General features: G+C 41.3%; 1 protein-coding gene across 1 annotated transcript in view; it reads left to right on the forward strand.

Moving 5' to 3' along the window:
* Positions 1 to 17,752, forward strand: part of dus1l (dihydrouridine synthase 1-like (S. cerevisiae)) — a 73,716-nt gene that overhangs the window by 25,497 nt on the left and 30,467 nt on the right. The window contains exons 9-10 of the mRNA XM_068058170.1: positions 8,690 to 8,786; positions 9,279 to 9,367. Coding sequence (XP_067914271.1) covers positions 8,690 to 8,786; positions 9,279 to 9,367 — 186 coding nt within the window. The remainder of the gene's footprint in view (positions 1 to 8,689; positions 8,787 to 9,278; positions 9,368 to 17,752) is intronic.

A 17,752-nucleotide genomic window follows, 5' to 3' on the forward strand; every position in this document is an offset into this window, starting at 1 on the left:
AGAAGGTTACAACGGCCAGCCAGGCATTGGAAATTGCTGATGATTATGAGCTGGTGTATAAGCCCAAACCCTTTGTCCGTCACCCCCACAAACCCGAGAAGGATAGAAGGTGGGAGGGTGTAAGAAAGGCAAGTAGTTGGGGACAAGAAGGGACAGCTGGAAACGCCCCTGTATGTCCTCCTCAGGCCAGAAAGGAAGATGCTGAAGGTGGAAGTGAGGTCCTGGGGAATGATTTGGCCAGAGCAAAAGTAGTAGCTTCTCTCGTAGTTGCAGAAAAACCAAATGAAGTTAAAGAGACAGAACAGTTACAGGAAAAGGTTCCAGGAATTTTTCCTCCTTGTGTAGTAACTCGAGCAATGGCTAAACAATTGGCACCACAGACAGATAGCCGACTATCTGAAACTTTCTTTGGGGATTTGGATAATCCAAAGGAAACGTTTAATATGTCTTCTCTGATCACGGCTCAGTAAACTGATCCAGAGTTAAATAAAGTGGCACAATCAGCTCAAACAGAGGCTGAGGCAAAAGGAGTTCCAGAAGGTCCATTAAAGATTGGGGTTCTGATGAGGAAGTGGAGACCTCCTCACAGACCTACGGACGAAGAATGGACAGTAGTTCAGAAGATAATGGTACCGCCAAAGTATCACTGGGAACTATGAAGGTTAGTGCATGAAATTCCTATAGCGGGACATGTGGGGATCTGGAAGACCAAATCACGTAGAAGTCAACATTTCTACTGGCCAGGTCTTTCCAAGGGTATGGTGCAGTTTTGTAAAACATGCCATATGTGCCAGATTTTGTGAAAACCACAACCTGCCATAAAACTGGCACCTCTAATTCCCAAAGCAGTTTTGGGGAAACTATTTAATAGGGTGTTGGTAGACTGTGTGGGACCTTTACCGAAAACAAAAGCGGGACATCAATATATACTGACTATTATGAATATGGCAGCTCAGTTCCCAGAGGCCATTCCCTTGAGAACAATTCCTGCTAAGGTAGTGGTAGAGAAGTTAACCCAGTTCTTCACTCGATATGGATTACAGATTGAGATTCATTCAAATTAAGCTTCCAATTTTGTGTTTAAAATTTTTCAGGAAGTTCTGAGTAATCTGGCTATAACAGTTGAAGTCTTCAGCCTACCCAACACAGACACAAGGGGCTTTAGAACGGTACCATCAAACCCTCAAAATGATGATCAGGGCATACTGTCATGAATACCCCCATGATTGGGATAAAGGGGTGGAATTTCTTTTGTTTGCCACTAGGAATTCACCTAATGAGTCTACCAGTTTTAGTCCTTTTGAATTAGTGTATGGGCATGAGATAAGAAGTCCTCTAAAACTAATCAAAGAAAGGTTTTTACAACAGAGGATGAATCTTCCATGTTAGATTATGTATCCGTATACTGGGAGCGGCTCACGAGAGCCTGCAAAGTGGCTGAGGAACACCTGAAAACTTTCCAAACAACCATGAAGAAATGGGCAGACAAGCATGCCAAGACCCGAACATTTCAAACAGGGGGTGAAATGTTAGTATTATTGCCTTTACAGGGTGAACCACTGAAAGCACGGTTCAGTGGATGATATAAAGTAGTCAAAAGGATTGGTAAAGTAAATTATTTGATTGACACCCCAGCTCGCTGGGGTGTCATATCAATATGTTGAAACAATATCATTGCTGGGAGGAGGATAAGCAAGTACAAGTATGTCAGGTAGTAAGGACAGTGAAGTATGAAAGGTATAGTGAGGATGAGGCAGAAGGAGACCTAGCCAATTCCAAAATTAAACCTCCTACTATCCGGTTAGCTAACACAGAATTGTTAGGGAGATTAGATGCAGAACAATGTGAAGACCTAACAAGACTGCTCACAGCATTTAAAAGAGTCTGTAGGGACAAACCTGGATGTACAACCTTAGCCATACATGATGTGGATGTAGGGGAATCCTTTCGTATAAAACAGTATCCTTATCGCTTAAGTCCAGAGAAACAGGCCCAGGTAAAAGCAGAAATACAATACATGTTGGAAAACCACCTAATTGAACCCAGTCAAAGCAGCTGGAGTTCCCCAGTCGTGTTAATGCCTAAACCTGATGGTTCAACTAGATTCTGCATAGACTACAGAAAGGTTAATGCAGTAACAAAGGCAGACTCTTGCCCAATTTCTCGTTTGGAAGACTGCATTGACAGAGTTGGCAGTGCCACATTTCTTACCAAAATAGATTTGTTAAAGGGATACTGGCAAGTTCCTTTAACATCCTGAGCTAAAGAAATATCAACCTTTGTCACACCAGATGGTCTTTTCCAATGCCGAGTGATGCCATCCGGGCTAAAATAATGTCCCAGCAACTTTCCAGAGACTAATGAACCAAGTGGTAGCCAGTGTTCCTAACTGTGTGGTTTACCTTGATGATGTGCTGGTATGCAGTGATACATGGAAGGACCACTTGGAAAAACTAGAAGCTCTGTTTAGAAAATTACAGTCGCCTGAATTGGCGATAAACCTTGCCAAAAGTGAATTTGCAAAAGTGCAGGTAACCTACCGAGGGCATATGGTAGGGCAAGGGCAAGTGTTGCCAAGAACAGCGAAAGTACAAGCATTGGTGGAGTTCCATACCCCTAAGACTAAGCAAGAAATCATGAGGTGTCCTGTTAGATGATGATGAATCGGGTATAGAAAGGGCAGTGGGATATTTTTTCAAAAAGCTAAATCGACACCAAAAGAGATGCACTACAGTGGAAAATGCAACCCTGGGCTTACGACTAGCTCTTAAGCATTTTGAAATATATGTCCGCTACAACTACAGAGAGACACTGGTATGTACTGATCCTACTGATCTTTTGTGGAAAAATTCAAAAACCTGAATGCCAGACTATTTTGATGGAGTTTACTATTGCAGCCCTATCACTTAAAGATTATCCACATTGCATGGAAAAAATAATGTAACTGCAGATGCTTTGTCTAGGATTTAACTTTGCTTTGAGTTATCTGAGTGCAAAGATGGTACAAGGTAGAACTGTATTAGTTACAGGAAAAGTGTGAATGACAATGAGTGTGTAAATGAGTTTGATTTTTTAATATCCTGTTTTTATGTCCACACTTTATAATGCAACGCATTTAAACCTGGCATTTCATGCCTCCAAAGGTAGAGGTGTTATGGAGCTGCTCCATTCTTAAAATGTTTTGAGGAGTTGTGTTAAAGATTATGGATATTGGTTCATTTGGAAAACTGAAAAGATTCCATGAATGTGTTTTTTTTTACAAGAGTCACTGGAAAGACACGAGATTTTGTTTGAAAGTAAACCTTTACTGGATGTCATATGCCTTAAGCTAAATAAACAGCAGAAGCCTTGGTGACTCAGGAGAGTTGTTTACAGAGAAGTAACATGTCAAGATTTATGATGGCCAAGAGTTGGTTTCACTTTTGGGATATTGTTTTGGTTCAGTAGGGGTGTGGACTGTTTTGAAGGCAGTTGGAGGTCAGCCTGCCAAGAGAGAAGCACCCAGCTCACCTTTTTCCTCCTGTCTCTGAGAAACCCTGCATATCCGATGTGATATCTGAAACCCCCGATGTCGCACTTCTCCTGGAAAGCCTACTGGACCAATTCTCGACATCTCCAGAACTAACTGCTTCTGAAAAGATACCAGTGACCCATCTCCGTTTACCTGGACGCCAAACCAAAGGACCACTGCGATCCTTCCATATCCTCTCCTTTTCCTTCAGGAATGAACAAGTATTTGGCTAATTTTTTTTTTTTGTCTTTTTGTAAAGTGAATCTCTGCAGAGAAAACTTCTTTATTTTTTATTTAACCGGTGTATGTGTTGGGTATAGAGAAGGGAATATATATATTTACATTCATATTTCAACCTGTGTGTTAATGCTTTGCAACTAAACTGGATAAGGCTTGTTTTATAATAAACTGATCATTTTGTTGTTTATTAAAGAAACCTGGTAGGTATATTTTATTCTGAAATAAAAAAAATAGAGTATATGATTAACCGTATCGGTAACTGGGTAAGCATTTAAATATTTGTTGTGAGCTGTGGAGACTAGAGAAAGACAGTGCACTCCTCCCACTTTGGTCGTAACAACTTGGATTTCCAAAAGGCATTCTATAAGGTGCCACACCAAAGGTTAATACACAAAGTAAGAGTTCATGGTGTAGGGGGTAACATATTAGTATGGATAGTGGATTGGTTAGCTAACAGGGAGCAGAGAATAGGGATAAATGGGTCACTTTTGGGTTGGCAGAATGTGACTAGCGGAATGCCGCAGAGATCTGTGCTGGGGCCTCACCTATTTCCAATCTACATCAATTACTTGGATGAAGGTGCCAAAATGTATGGTAGCTAAATTTGAAGATGACACAAAGATAGGAGGGAAGGTAGGTTGTCAAGAGTTCATAGAGTCTACAAAGTGATATAGATAGGTTAAGTGGGTGGGCAAAACATTGGCAGATGGGGTATAATGTGGGAAAATGTGAAATTGTCCACTTTGGCAGGAAGAATAGAAAAGCAGAATATTATTTAAATGAAGAGAGATGGTAGAACTCTGCAGTGCAGAGGGATCTGGTTGTCCTGGTACTTGAATCACAAAAAGTTAGTATGCAGATATAGCAAATGATTAGGTAGGCAAATGGAATGTTGTCGTTTATTGCAAGGGGAATAGAGTAAGATTAGGAATGTTTTACTACAGCTTTACAGGGTCTCGGTGAGACTACATCTGGAGTACTGTGTACAGTTTTGGTCTCTTTACTTAAAGGATAAAATTGCATTAGAAGCAGTTCAGACAAGGTTCACTCGTCTGATTCCTGGGATTAAATGGTTCTCTTCTGAGGAACGGTTGAGCAAGTTGGGCCTGTACCCATTGGAGTTTAGAAGAATGAGAGATGATCTTATTGGAACATGTAAGGTCCTAAGGGGACTAGACAGAGTGGATGCTGGAAAGATGTTTCCAGTTTTGGGCAAGACGAGAACTAGGGGGACACAGTTTAAAAATAAGGCGTCTCCCATTTAAGACAGATGAGAATTTTTTTTCTCTCAGTGGGTTGTGAGTCTGTGGAATTCGCTTCCTCGGCGAGCAGTAGAGGCTGGGTCATTGAATATATTCAAGGTTGAGTTAGATAGATTCTTGATAAACAAGGGAGTCAAGTGTTATGGGGGACTGACAGAAAAGTGGAGTTGAGATCTCATTTAGATCAACCATGATCTTATCAAATGGCAGAATAGGCTTGAGGGGCCGAATGGCCTACTCCTAATTCGTATGCTCGTATGTACATATGTAACAGAAAATAAAATTTCATCCTTGTTGACTATAACGATGATGATGTTGACCAGTGTACACTTTGCAGTTGTATCAAATGTTCAGTGGCATCATGCATTGCTAATCATGGAGATTAGAGCCATACAAGAAGGGTGCACTTATTTGGTGAAGACTTATTCACTTGAATAGTTATTGGCAAGCTCCTATGAGAGCAAAGAAGGATGATGTGTTGGTATGAATACAAAAGCAAAATACTGCAGATTCTGGAAATGTGAAATAAAAACAGAAAATGCTGGTATTACTGAACAGGTCAAACAGCATCTGTGACGAGAGAAACAGAGTCAACGGCCGGAATCTTCTGCTGCCACCGACCTCGGCAGCGGGTGAAGGAAGCTGTGCTCGGTGCGCACAGGCCACATGTCGATGCACCGCCGCAGTCTTCAGTGAGGCAGCTCATTTGAATGAACAGGGCGGCCCACCTCCCCCGCCCCATTACATGGAGGGCAATGGCGTCAGCTGCCTGTGCGCAGGTTCTGATGCCATTTTTAAAGGGTTTGGAGCCCTTCTGTTATTTTTAAAGAAATTAGGAAACAGTTTTGAAAAAAATTAAAAGCGGTATTTTTGGACCTCTCCAACCACCCCACACAATAACCACGATATTAAATGCTTTCCCTCACCATCCCAAAACACTTAGGTTTTCCAACTGACCTTTCCCACCCACCCTCCCCCCACAAAGTGCATAAACTATCAACTTTACCCCTTCCCACCATCCCCTCCACCAACGAAAACCCTTTATTGCTGTTTCTCCCCACCTCCCCCCCCGGCACAGGAAAAATGACCTGCCATCCCTTCCCAACCAGTTTGGTGCCTCGATTCCCCGGGTGGGGATCAGAGGGCGCGGGAGTGCTGGCCAGCGGCACGAAGGTCGCTCCGGGACCGGAGGCAGCGGCAGGCTTGCAATTAAGCCAGGTATTTAAATTTAATTCAATATGTAAATACCAGGCCTGTTGCCAAGCGGAAGGTGGGCTGCCACGAGGCCTCTCTGCCGCTGTGAAGATCAGCTGGGCCCTCACGGCACTGGGGTCGGTGCTGGGCCTCCACCGGAGCGATCTTCGGGTCTCCCCCACCACAGACCCCAATGTCTCGGGGGATCTAAATTCAGCCCAGTGTTTCAGGTTGATGACTCCTCCTTTGGCTCAGTGCCAATTTTTGTCTGATTACATTCTTGTGAAGCTCCTTGGGGTGTTTTCTTATGTTTTCTTGCCTGGAATGGAGAATAAGTCTTACGAGGAAAGGCTGAACATTCTAGGCCTCTTCTCATTAGAACGGAGAAGGATGAGGGGTGACATGATAGAGGTTTATAAGATGATCAGGGGAATAGATAGGGTAGACAGTCAGAAACTTTTTCCCCGGGTGGAGCAAAGCGTTACAAGGGGTCATAAATTTAAGGTGAAGGGTGGGAGATATAAGGGGGATGTCAGGGGAAGGTTCTTTACCCAGAGAGTGGTCGAGGCATGGAATGCCTTGCCCGGGGAAGTTGTTGAGTCAGAAACTTTAGGGACTTTCAAAAGGCTTTTGGATAGGTATATGGATAAAGGAGAATGATGGGGTATAGATTAAATTGTCCTTGACAGAGGACAAAGGATCGGCACAACATTGTGGGCCGAAGGGCCTGTTCTGTGCTGTATGTTCTATGTTCTATGTTCTATGTTTCAGACGCTATAGAAATGCAAGTTTCTATTGTTGTGTTCTAAGTGCAGCCTCTCTGAAATATGTTTGATCAGTTGTACCTTATTTATGTGAAGATGGATTTAATCTAAGCCAGACTCAAATTGAAACTGATCTATTTTCACTATTGTCTGTCAGTGGAGGAGTTTAAGCATTCATTTTTTGGCATCCATCTGAATGATTATTGTACATGATTATGTAGAAAGTGTTATTTGAAACAAATCTGTTATGAATTTACTTCGAACTGACTGACTCAGTATTGCCATAAAATCCATTATACCAAGTCTGATTTAAAACACAGGAATCATATGATCTATACTAGCATTTGGAAATGCAATTTCAGCATAGGGCCTGTTCCAGTCTCCAAATGACAAGGTAACTGGGATGTTGCATATACTACTAGTGCATGCCCCCAGGTAAGACATGTAGGTAGCTGATCATGTTGTAATAAAAATGAATACAGACCCATTGAGCCCACCATACCGTGTAACAGTAAATGATCCAAAAGTAGTTATTTAACTGTAAAGCTACCACTTTTGCATGTATGCTCCAAGGAAGTGCCTCGGGACATTTTACTACATTAAATGTACTATATCAATGCAAGTTGTACTTATTTTTATTAGTAGCCTGCTGAAACTTTTTGAATTCTTCAATGGTTTTAAGACTCTGGGCCAACTTCTTCATTTCAGGATTAACCAATTATCTGGACAAGTTGAGGAAAAAACATTAATGAATAAATTGCTACATTGGCTCTTACTTATGGAGCTACAAGTGGAAATCAAAATGCAGCTAATTTTGTCTGGGTAGGACAGTAGATACTGGTAACAAGTCATTCATGCCTTTCAATTGATATCAATTGTTGGAAAGAATGCTGATTGTTCCTAAATTGAAGTGAAAAACTACCTTAAGCTGAACTGTCATTCTCCATTCATCTATGGTAAGAAAAAAATTAAAAATCACATTGTGTCTGTAATGTAGAAAATAAAAAAAATTGCTTTGTTTTTGATACAGATAGATGAGCTGATGCCCAGTTAATGATGCATTCTTTGTGTAGATGAAGTCTGGTTATGCACAAAGTAAATTAGTTGAAAATATATTTATCTGCTTGTATAATTAATGCTATGACAGCTCCTTTTCTTGGTCATAGCTTTATTAGGTCAGAGTGGCGTCGTCTTGAGGAGTGGCGGGGATTTCAGTTTGCATTATGATCTTGCCATTTATTCTGTAAGAAATGAGGGAAGAACTGGATCCTTGAATAATTATCTGAATCATTATTATTGTGCAGCTGTTAGCAGGTTAACGTACATTGTCATTCTCTTGAACTGCTGAGGTATGATGAGATGGATATTCTGTCAGTTTGCTGATCTGCAGATTTGATTTATCTATGTTGTCTGAGTTAATAGAACATTAGAACATGATCTAGAATTTGAAATGAACTTGAGGCCATTATTAAAGTGAGAAGTGCAGCTTCTGTATTAAAAGTTGAGCCTTACTTTGCAAAATGCATAAAGGGAAGCCCATTCTACTAAATACTGGAGACTTCGCAGCCAGTTGGTTTTCTGTTTTTATCATCCTGTAAAACTCTCCAGTTGGGCTATTGATCATATTTTTTAAAATGGAACCTTTTGGTGTATTGCCTGTTCTATTTGTTAGGCATCTAATGTGGATTGTACTCAACCGTGATCTCTGTTTTTCACAGATTGCAGGTGTACCATGAATTGAGGGAAGAATTAGCAAAGGTGAAGACTCTGGAGGCCATTATAGATGTCAACAAGGAACTTAAACGGAAGTGTCAGGTATGCAGGAACATGACAAATCCAAATGGGGCTGTGCTGCCCCACCCAAACAGAATATCTAAATTTTAACAATTTACAAACATATATATATTTCAAGATCTCTGTTGCAGTGAAGCATTGAAGGTTCATCCAAGGGGAAATATAGATATATATTCTGCAAAGCAAATTATATGGTAATATATAAAGTGTCAGTGTTCCTGAGTGATATTCTTTGACCTAGTGCATGGAGACACTTTCCTATTTGTATGTGGAAGTGAACTTCATTCAAATAAGAGGAAGATTTTACTTATAGTAAGTAAGTTGTCTGAGTTAATAGAACATTAGAACATGATCTAGAATTTGAAGTGAACTTGAGGCCATTATTAATATGAGAAGTGCAGCTTGTATATTAAAAGGACTTACAGCATCTATGCTCACTTTCTTGCATTATGCTATTCAAAGTTATATGTCAGGCAAGCATTATTGTTTATAACTGTTCCCTGATTTCTATAGGCAGAAATATCTAATTTGAAGGAAGAAGAAGCTAGAGAAAACCATTTGCCTCTTCCTCACTGGATTTGTCAGCCATATGTCCGACCAGGGTAAGGGAGATTTCTTTTACTTTGTATTAGAGTACTGCATAAATACAACTTTGCTGTGCCCAGCAACTACCCATTGACACAGGCAGGGTGAGAGCATTACACTGCTAGGCACATTTGTAACTGAGTTGAGATGTTCATCTTGATTATTTGAAAATGGTACATTTGTGACATACTCTCACTTAAAAGAGGCTAACATTTAAAGCTGGAACGGTATAGGCTTATTTTGATTGAGTTGGGTAGAGGTGCTGAGAACCGAGAGAGTGGGGATTTTTTGAACATTTGGTGATGGTGTAAATGGGCAATATCGCATTGACTGTCCGTTATACACCTTGTCTGATATTCTTATCCATTGAAGTCAATACAAAAGACAATCGAGTGACTGATTATAAGGATGACTGATCACGCCCATTTTACACGATCAACAAAAATTAAGATTGTCCTCAGTGTGTCTACTGACACCTCTCCTAATTGACAAGAGATTGGCTTTCAGAAATAGATACCTGAGAATGAGAAATCTGTACGGCTGCCTCAGCAACAGTCGACTGGGGTGACGGATGGAATTTCTTGACACTGACACTGAGGGAGTTGACTGGGAAGGGGTAAAATAGTGGAAAAATAGTTAGATAAATCTTTAATTGCTGTGTTCAGTGTGAAGCTTGAAACACAACAGTATTTGGCTTGCACTTACCTCCATGAGAAGATTCAATTATTTTTTCAGTTTTACAGTGATTAAAGAGTCCCTCGGAGCGGAATCAGCAGTAAATTGTTGGTCATTATTAAGTGTTCCAATCCAAATGATTTACAGTGAAGGAAAATTATTCATAGCTCAACTTATTAAAATACTGATGGGAACAACAGTATAGCAGATGATATCTGCATTCTGCGGTTTATGTGCTTCCTAATTTTGTACAGTTGAACATAGTAGTGCAACTTAACACACACGCTAAACACCTACCTCGGCTTCTCTTACGCCTCAATGCCAGCCCTACCTGAGTGCTGCTGCTACTTGAAAAGTTTTTTGTCACTTACTTATAATGTGCAGAGTCTGGATCCACTTCCATTAGTGGTATGGGTGCCATTTTAAGGGCGAGAGGCTCAGTTTGCACTGATATCAGGCACCAAAATGCTGATGTCTGTCATGTATTATTCATTAAATGGTGAGATTGGAATCAGTCTGTTGGGGGATGGATGAAGCACTGGAGCTAATTTTAACTTAAGGTGATGGTATAAACAGGAAAATGTTGGATTGGCCAACCGTTATACACCTCTCCTGATTTTCATTTCCATTGCTGGGGCTTTGTAATTACCTCCTCTCTTTCCAACATAGGCCCAGCATTTAGTTGCTCTTGGCCTTGGCTGAGTGGGAGCCATGGTGCCATCTTCAAACTGTTTCTGCCCCTTTAAGATCCCTTGCTGCCTGTTCTGGTGCAGCAGCTGCTTCCCTCTGATAGCACTGTCGGGATTCTCTTTTTTAGTATTGGTGAGATCCTGTTTTTGCAGCGGGAATCCTGTTAGGAGCACACCATGCATCACAAGTAACTCCTGAACCAGGGAAATGGGTTGGGATTGGAGTAGATTCAGAGGGGTGGGTGGAAGTCCAGCAAAACTGCAACTCCACCTCAAAGAGGAGGATCCAAAATCTATTGTATCATTGCTTACTCTAATTCTGTTCCGGGACCTCAAAACTCTGGTATTACTTGCCTACAACAGTGTTCAGGCTTTTAATATGCAAATTTAGCATCACCTAATATTTACTTCCAGACTTATTTTATTTCCTTTATTGTTTTCAATTTAGATTGAATGCCAAAGTCGAAGTGAAAGAGGAGGTAGTTGAGATATTGGATGGGCTAAAAATTGATAGAGGAGGTATTAGAAAGGCTGGCTGTACTTAAAGTTGCGAAGTCACCAGGACTGGATCAGATGCATCCAAGGATCCGAAGGAAGTAAGGGTAGAAATTGCAAAGGCGCTGGCCATAATCTTCCATTCCTCCTTAGATACAGGGGTGGTGCCGTAGGACTGGAGAATTTCAAATTTTACACCCTTGTTCAAAAAAGTGTGTAAGGATAATCCCAGCAATTACAGGTCAGTCAGTTTAACCTTGGTGGTGGGAAAGCTTTTAGAAATAATAATCCAGGACAAAATTAGCAGTCACTGGGGCAAATGTGGATTAATTAAGGAAAGCCGGCACAGATTTGTTATGGGTAAATCATGTTTAACTAATTTGATTGGGTTTTTTGATGAGGGTAACGCAGTTGATGTGGTGTACATGCACTTCCAAAAGACATTTGATAAAGTGCTACATAACAGGCTTGTAAGCAAAGTTGAAGCCCATGGAATGAAAAGGACAGTGGCAGCATGGATACACTCTGGGCTGAGTGACAGGAAACTGAGAGTGCTCGTGAGCTTTTTTTTTTAGACTGGAGGACACTGTATAGTGGGGTTCCCCAGGGTTCAGTATTAGGACTACTACTTTTCTTGATCTATATTAATGACCTAGGATGTGTAGGGCACAATTTTAAAATTTGGAATTTTTGTGAACTGTGAGGAGGATAGTGAAAGACTGCAAGAGAACATAGACAGGCTGCTGGAATGGGCGGACAGGTGGCAGATGAAATTTCATGCAGAGAAGTGCGAAGTGATTCATTTTGGTAAGAAGAATGAGGAAAGGCAATATAAGATAAAGGATGCAATTCTAAAGAGGCTGGAGGAGCAGAGGGACCTGGAGGCATATGTGCACAGATTATTGAAGGTGGCAGGGCAGGTTGAGAAAGCAGTTAATTAGGTATATAGGATCCTGGGCTTTATAAAGAAAGGTATAAAGTACAAAAACAAGGAAGTTGTTGTGAACCTTTATAAAACACTGGTTTGGCGTCAACTGGAGTACTGTGTCTAATTCTGGGCACCACACTTTAAGAAGGATGTGAAGGCATTGGAGAGAGTGTAGTAAATATTTACAAAAATGGTTCCAGGGATGAGAGACTTCAGTTACAGGGATAGATTGACGAAGCTGGGGCTGTTCTCCTTAGAGAAGAGAAGGTTGAGAGGAGATTTGATAGAGGTGTTCAAAATCATGAGGGGTCTGGATAAAGTAGATAGGGAAAAACTGTTCCCATTGGTGGAAGGGTCGAGAACCAGAGGGCACCTGTCTAAGGTGATTGGCAAAAGAAGCAATGGTGACATGAAGATAAACTTTTTTTAACACAGCAACTGGTTAGGAACAGGAATGCACTGTCTGAGTATGGTGGAGACAGATTCAGTTATGGCTTTAAAAAGAGAATTGGATAATTATCTGAGGAGAAAAAATTTTCAGGGCTATGGGGAAAAGGCGGGTGAGTGGGACTAGCAGTGTAGCTCTTTCAGAGAGTCAGCAAGGACACGATGGGCCAAATGGCCTCTTTCTGGGCTGTAACCATTCTATTTATTTATTTAGAGATACAGCACTGAAAGAGGCCCTTCGGCCCACCGAGTCTGTGCCAACCAACAACCACCCATCTATACTAACCCTACAGTAATCCCATATTTCCTATCACCTACCTACACTAGGGGCAATTTACAACGGTCAATTTACCTATCACCTGCATGTCTTTGGCTGTGGGAGGAAACCGGAGCACCCGGCGAAAACCCACGCGGTCACAGGGAGAACATGCAAACTCCACACAGGCAGTACCCAGAATTTGAACCCAGATCCCTGGAGCTGTGAGGCTGCGGTGCTAACCACTAGATGGTGTCTTCACCTTGGTTTATCAATTTTAAAAATGTGGAAGTGGCATTTCTTTCCAATTTTTTAAATATGCAATTGTATTTCAGTGTAGATTTGCAGCTTTAACAGTAATTTATATTGCTCAGTCAGTTTGCTGCAGTATTCTTCCACTTAGAAGTATTGTCTTTAAATTCCCGTCAATTGGGAAAGGGAAACACAAGTTGTTTTGACTGTCAAACCCTACAGGGAGAAATACGCCATGTTCCATTTTCAGCTCCCATGCAAAGATGTCATGTGGATTCACATTGGTAGTTGTGGCTGTGCCGAAACCAGGTAGAGATATCCATGATAAGCTCTGGAGGTTTTCTTATTAAATGCCCAACAATGCATTTCTCTTCTTCATCTTTGGCCTCCTTGTCTCGAGAGACAATGGGTAAGTGCCTAGAGGTGGTCAGTGGTTTGTGGAGCAGCGCCTGGAGTGGCTATAAAGGCCAATTCTAGAGTGCCAGACTCTTCCACAGGCGCTGCAGATAAAATTGGTTGTCGGGGCTGTTACACAGTTGGCTCTCTCCTTACACTTCTGTCTCTTTTCCTGGCATTTCTCTTATATTAAAAAAAAAATAAGGAATCCAATAGCAGTTTGATACTTTTTGTGGAGCTGCTGTTCAGGTCACTAAAACAATAATCAACTTTAAGTACCACTTTCTTTAATGTATTCACAGGTTTAATAAATTGGCAGTTGACAATGTACTGACTATCTGTCCTTCATGGCACAAGTTGACTAAAAAGTTGTTTCTCATTGAGCCACTGTTTGAAATTCTCTATTTATCTTGGTTAAACTTTTTTTCTTCTCTAATATTTTCTTTGCAGTCAGCACTCAGCATTTTAACTTGCTGAAGCATACTTGAATGTTGATGTGGGGCTGAATGTTGTCACCGAGGATCAAGTCCTGCTGCTGGGGCCAAAAATGAGAGCTGACCCCCGCTCCAGCGGGTGGTGGGACCCTGGGGTGGCATTTTACCGGCAGTGGCCAATTAACAGGCCGCTACCGTCCAATTGAGGCCGAGGCTGCAGCACGAAGGAGAGGGCGCCTCAGTGCCCTTGAAGACATGTAGGTTTTTTTGAGGAAGCTGGGGCCAGGCAGGCAAGCTTGGTGATCGGGAATGGGATTATTCCAGTGGCAGCGACTTAGGCACGAGTGGTCATGTCACCGGGGTGGGGTGGGGGGGGGTCCTCCATGGGCCATAGAGTACCAATCAACCCTCCCACCCCAACCAACCCCCCCACCCCTGCCAACCCTAGGAACCTGCGGAGAAGCTGACAGCGTTTCCCTGGCGGTCTCCCCAGGCGGAGGCGGGCCCTACCGACATGGGCAAAATGCGGCTGGAGGCAGGAAGTGGCCCTTAATTGAACCCTTAACTGATTCAATTGGCCGCCCAGTGGGCAGCCGTGCCACTGCTGGTAATATACCATGGCAGCGAAAAGATGTGGGCTCCCTTCCCGATGCTTTTCCCCCACCATATTACCAGCCCTCCCACCTCCGAGCCTGTCTCCAAAGGGCTGTGAAAATTCATCCTGTGTTTTGCTTTAATGCTCCAGTATACCTGTGGAGCCTTAGTCACCAAGCAAAGGCTGTCCATAATCCATCCTCACTCAACCAACAGAAATTTGTATTGCTCATCCCTCTCAGGAACAGTATAGTAAATGTTTATAGGGCTAAAGAATAATCATAATAAAAAAATTTTGAGGGTTACCAAATATACCATTGATGAATAAAGTGTGGAATAATAGCTAGGTCATAAATGATTGCAGTGGCAATGCAATTCTTTGTTCTCTGGTAGGTAATCTAGGAGTGTTGAGAAAGTGGTTATATTCTGAATCCAGAATTGATCACCTGGTTCTTTCGTTTAAGTCCATAATACTATTCAGCATTTTTAAATAACAAAATAAAGCCTAAATTTTCCTCTTGGTAGGTCTGCTAGTGTTAGGTCAGCTAACCCATCATTGACCCCAGGTTATATCCCAGGTTCAGCCAAATTTAAATAGATTTGACAATCTCCCAGTGTATTTCCACTTGTACTTGGGAGCTCACCCTGGAGGAAGTGGGTGCTTGCCACTTGGAAAATGCACCAGTTTAAGGGCCACAGGCAAACTCATTGTAACAATTAAATTCCTGGTGTGAAGTAGCAAAATCTACCATGTACAATTGCCACACCATTATGCTCCAGACCAGCCACCCTTCCTTCCTTTTGAAATTTTGATGCTGTACTTCCTCTCTTGGCTATGATGGGCATCTCATCTGTACAGACATTGCTAGTGTCCAGCAATGCTAAGGCAGTAATAACTGAAAATGTGACTTATAATGCCACTGACCGTATGGGTGAGTGCTTATTGGATTCACCATTAGTTCTGGAGAAAAATTCAAATCCTGAGAAAATGGGCAAGATCCTGGCATGATGGTTGTCATTTAATTTTCTAACCTACCATTGCTATTAAAGTGACAGTGAAGATGAAGATTATTTTGTATTTAGGTGTCTTTGTTTATATTTTGAAGTTTTTTTCCCCGTCACTATTACAGAAATTAAAGAAAATGTACTTGCCTTTTCTGCTGAATATATTTCAGGTGATGAGTCCATTGGTTGTACCCACTGTAATTGAAAAGTGCAGTGTCCAGTGTGTCTGAAATAAGTTATTTTCTTCAAGGCACTTAGGTTCAAGAACCCTTTGATTAACGTGAACTTCAATTTTGAATTGTTGTTCACCAGCATATACTTCAGTAATTAAATAATGCATTGGAATCAATAGTTTTGAGTTCTTGCTCACTGCAAAGACTCATAAATTTTATCACATAATTTAAAGCTGATTTCTTCCTGCTGCTCTCCACACAGCATATTTATATTAGTCAATATTATGAATATATTTCTTGCAAAAGGTTTAGGAGTATAATTAAAGGATGTTGCTGAGTTGGAAATGTGCTGCTGATCCAGATCAGAGTATTGATATAATCAGACTTTCACCAATGAGCTCTTAGTTCCACTTCTTACAACAGCAGTCCTTGAGTACTGGATTATGGGCGGTTTTGTCTACTGGCTCACACCCACAAGGAAACTGCCCCAATATAATTCACATGTGACACTTGATGCTGAGGGAAGAGGAGAATTTTCCGTAGAATGTTCCTTTTTAAATATTTTATACTACAAAATGTGCTCAAAAAGTCAACTAGTTAATAGCTGCGAACTAATTTTTCAATCATTGCTGCTTTCACCATTGTGAATCAATTCACTTTACTGAATCCATTGAGAATCTGCCCCTCTGTAGCATTTGATAATTAGTGTCAGAGCTAAAGGAGAAGGGAATATCATATGAACATTACATACTTCATTTTTAAAAAAATATAATGAACAGTAAAGTCAACCATTCAGGTTATATCCTTAAAAATATTCCTCGAAGAACTAAATGGTTGCAGAGAGCCACATGGCAGCTATAACCTGTATTGAGTGTTGTTGACGCACAATATCTGGTCAATTGCAAGAAAGCTCCTGCAACCAGTTTTATTTTTTATACACAAAATGGGACTGAAATTCCACAGGGATTCCACTGGTTTCCCAGTGTGAGCTGCTTACACTGTTTCCCTGGGGTTCTGCTAGTTTTCTGTTGGAGTTTTGGTGGGACATTGAAGGAATTTCAGCCCCAAATTCTTCAGGGACAAATGCTAAATAGACATACCTGTAAATACTAAAACAAAAGCAAAATACTGCAGATGCTGGAAATCTGAAATAAAAACAAGAAATGCTGGAACCGCTCAGCAGGTCTGCAGCATCTGTGGAAAGAGAAACAGAGTTACCGTTTTGGGTCAGTGACCTTTCAAGGGTCACTGACCCAAAACGTTAACTCTGTTTCTCTTTCCACAGATGCTGCCAGACCTGCTGAGTGGTTCCAGCATTTCTTGTTTTTATACCTGTAAATACAATGCTCATAAACCATCAGCTTATCTGAACGCTTCTGCCTCAAGTTGGTACACAACTAATGGTGAAACTAGTAACGTCTGACACAAGTGCTGGGCCTGATTGGTTGATACTGATAACTTTCAATCCCAGTGGAGAGGAGGAAAGCTGATTTTCTTGTAAATCACTGAAAAGCTGGCAGCAGTTTTATTTCATTTATTTGTTTTAGCTTTTTCTTCTTTGAGACTGAAGGCAATTCTCATCATATATTTGTTGCCATTTGAAAATGGGGAGATAATGAAGGGAACATAAAATATTTTCCTCCCACCTACTCACTGATGATTTTACAGCAGACAGGATATTAATCCTGGTGTCCAGCACTCCCATCTGAAACAGGCAGGAACCTCATGAATGTATTGATATCTGGCTCAAGTGACGTCATTATGAAACAAATGCCATTTTCCCAGCTTGCTACCTGACGACTAGAAGCAGTTCAGAGAAGGTTCACTTGTTCTGGGATGAGGGGGTTATCTTATGAGGAAAGGTTGGACAGGTTGGGCCTATATTCATTAGAGTTTAAAAGAATGAGAGGTGATCTTATTGAAACATATAAGATTCTGAGGGGACTTGACAGGGTGAATGCTGAGAGGATGTTTCCCCTTGTGGGAGAGACTAGAACTAGGGGGCGCAATTTAAAAGTACACGGAGATGAGAAATTATTTCTTTCAGATGGTCATTAG

The sequence above is a fragment of the Heterodontus francisci genome, chromosome 26 (genome assembly GCF_036365525.1).
Source record: "Heterodontus francisci isolate sHetFra1 chromosome 26, sHetFra1.hap1, whole genome shotgun sequence".
NCBI classification, from domain to species: Eukaryota; Metazoa; Chordata; class Chondrichthyes; order Heterodontiformes; family Heterodontidae; genus Heterodontus; species Heterodontus francisci.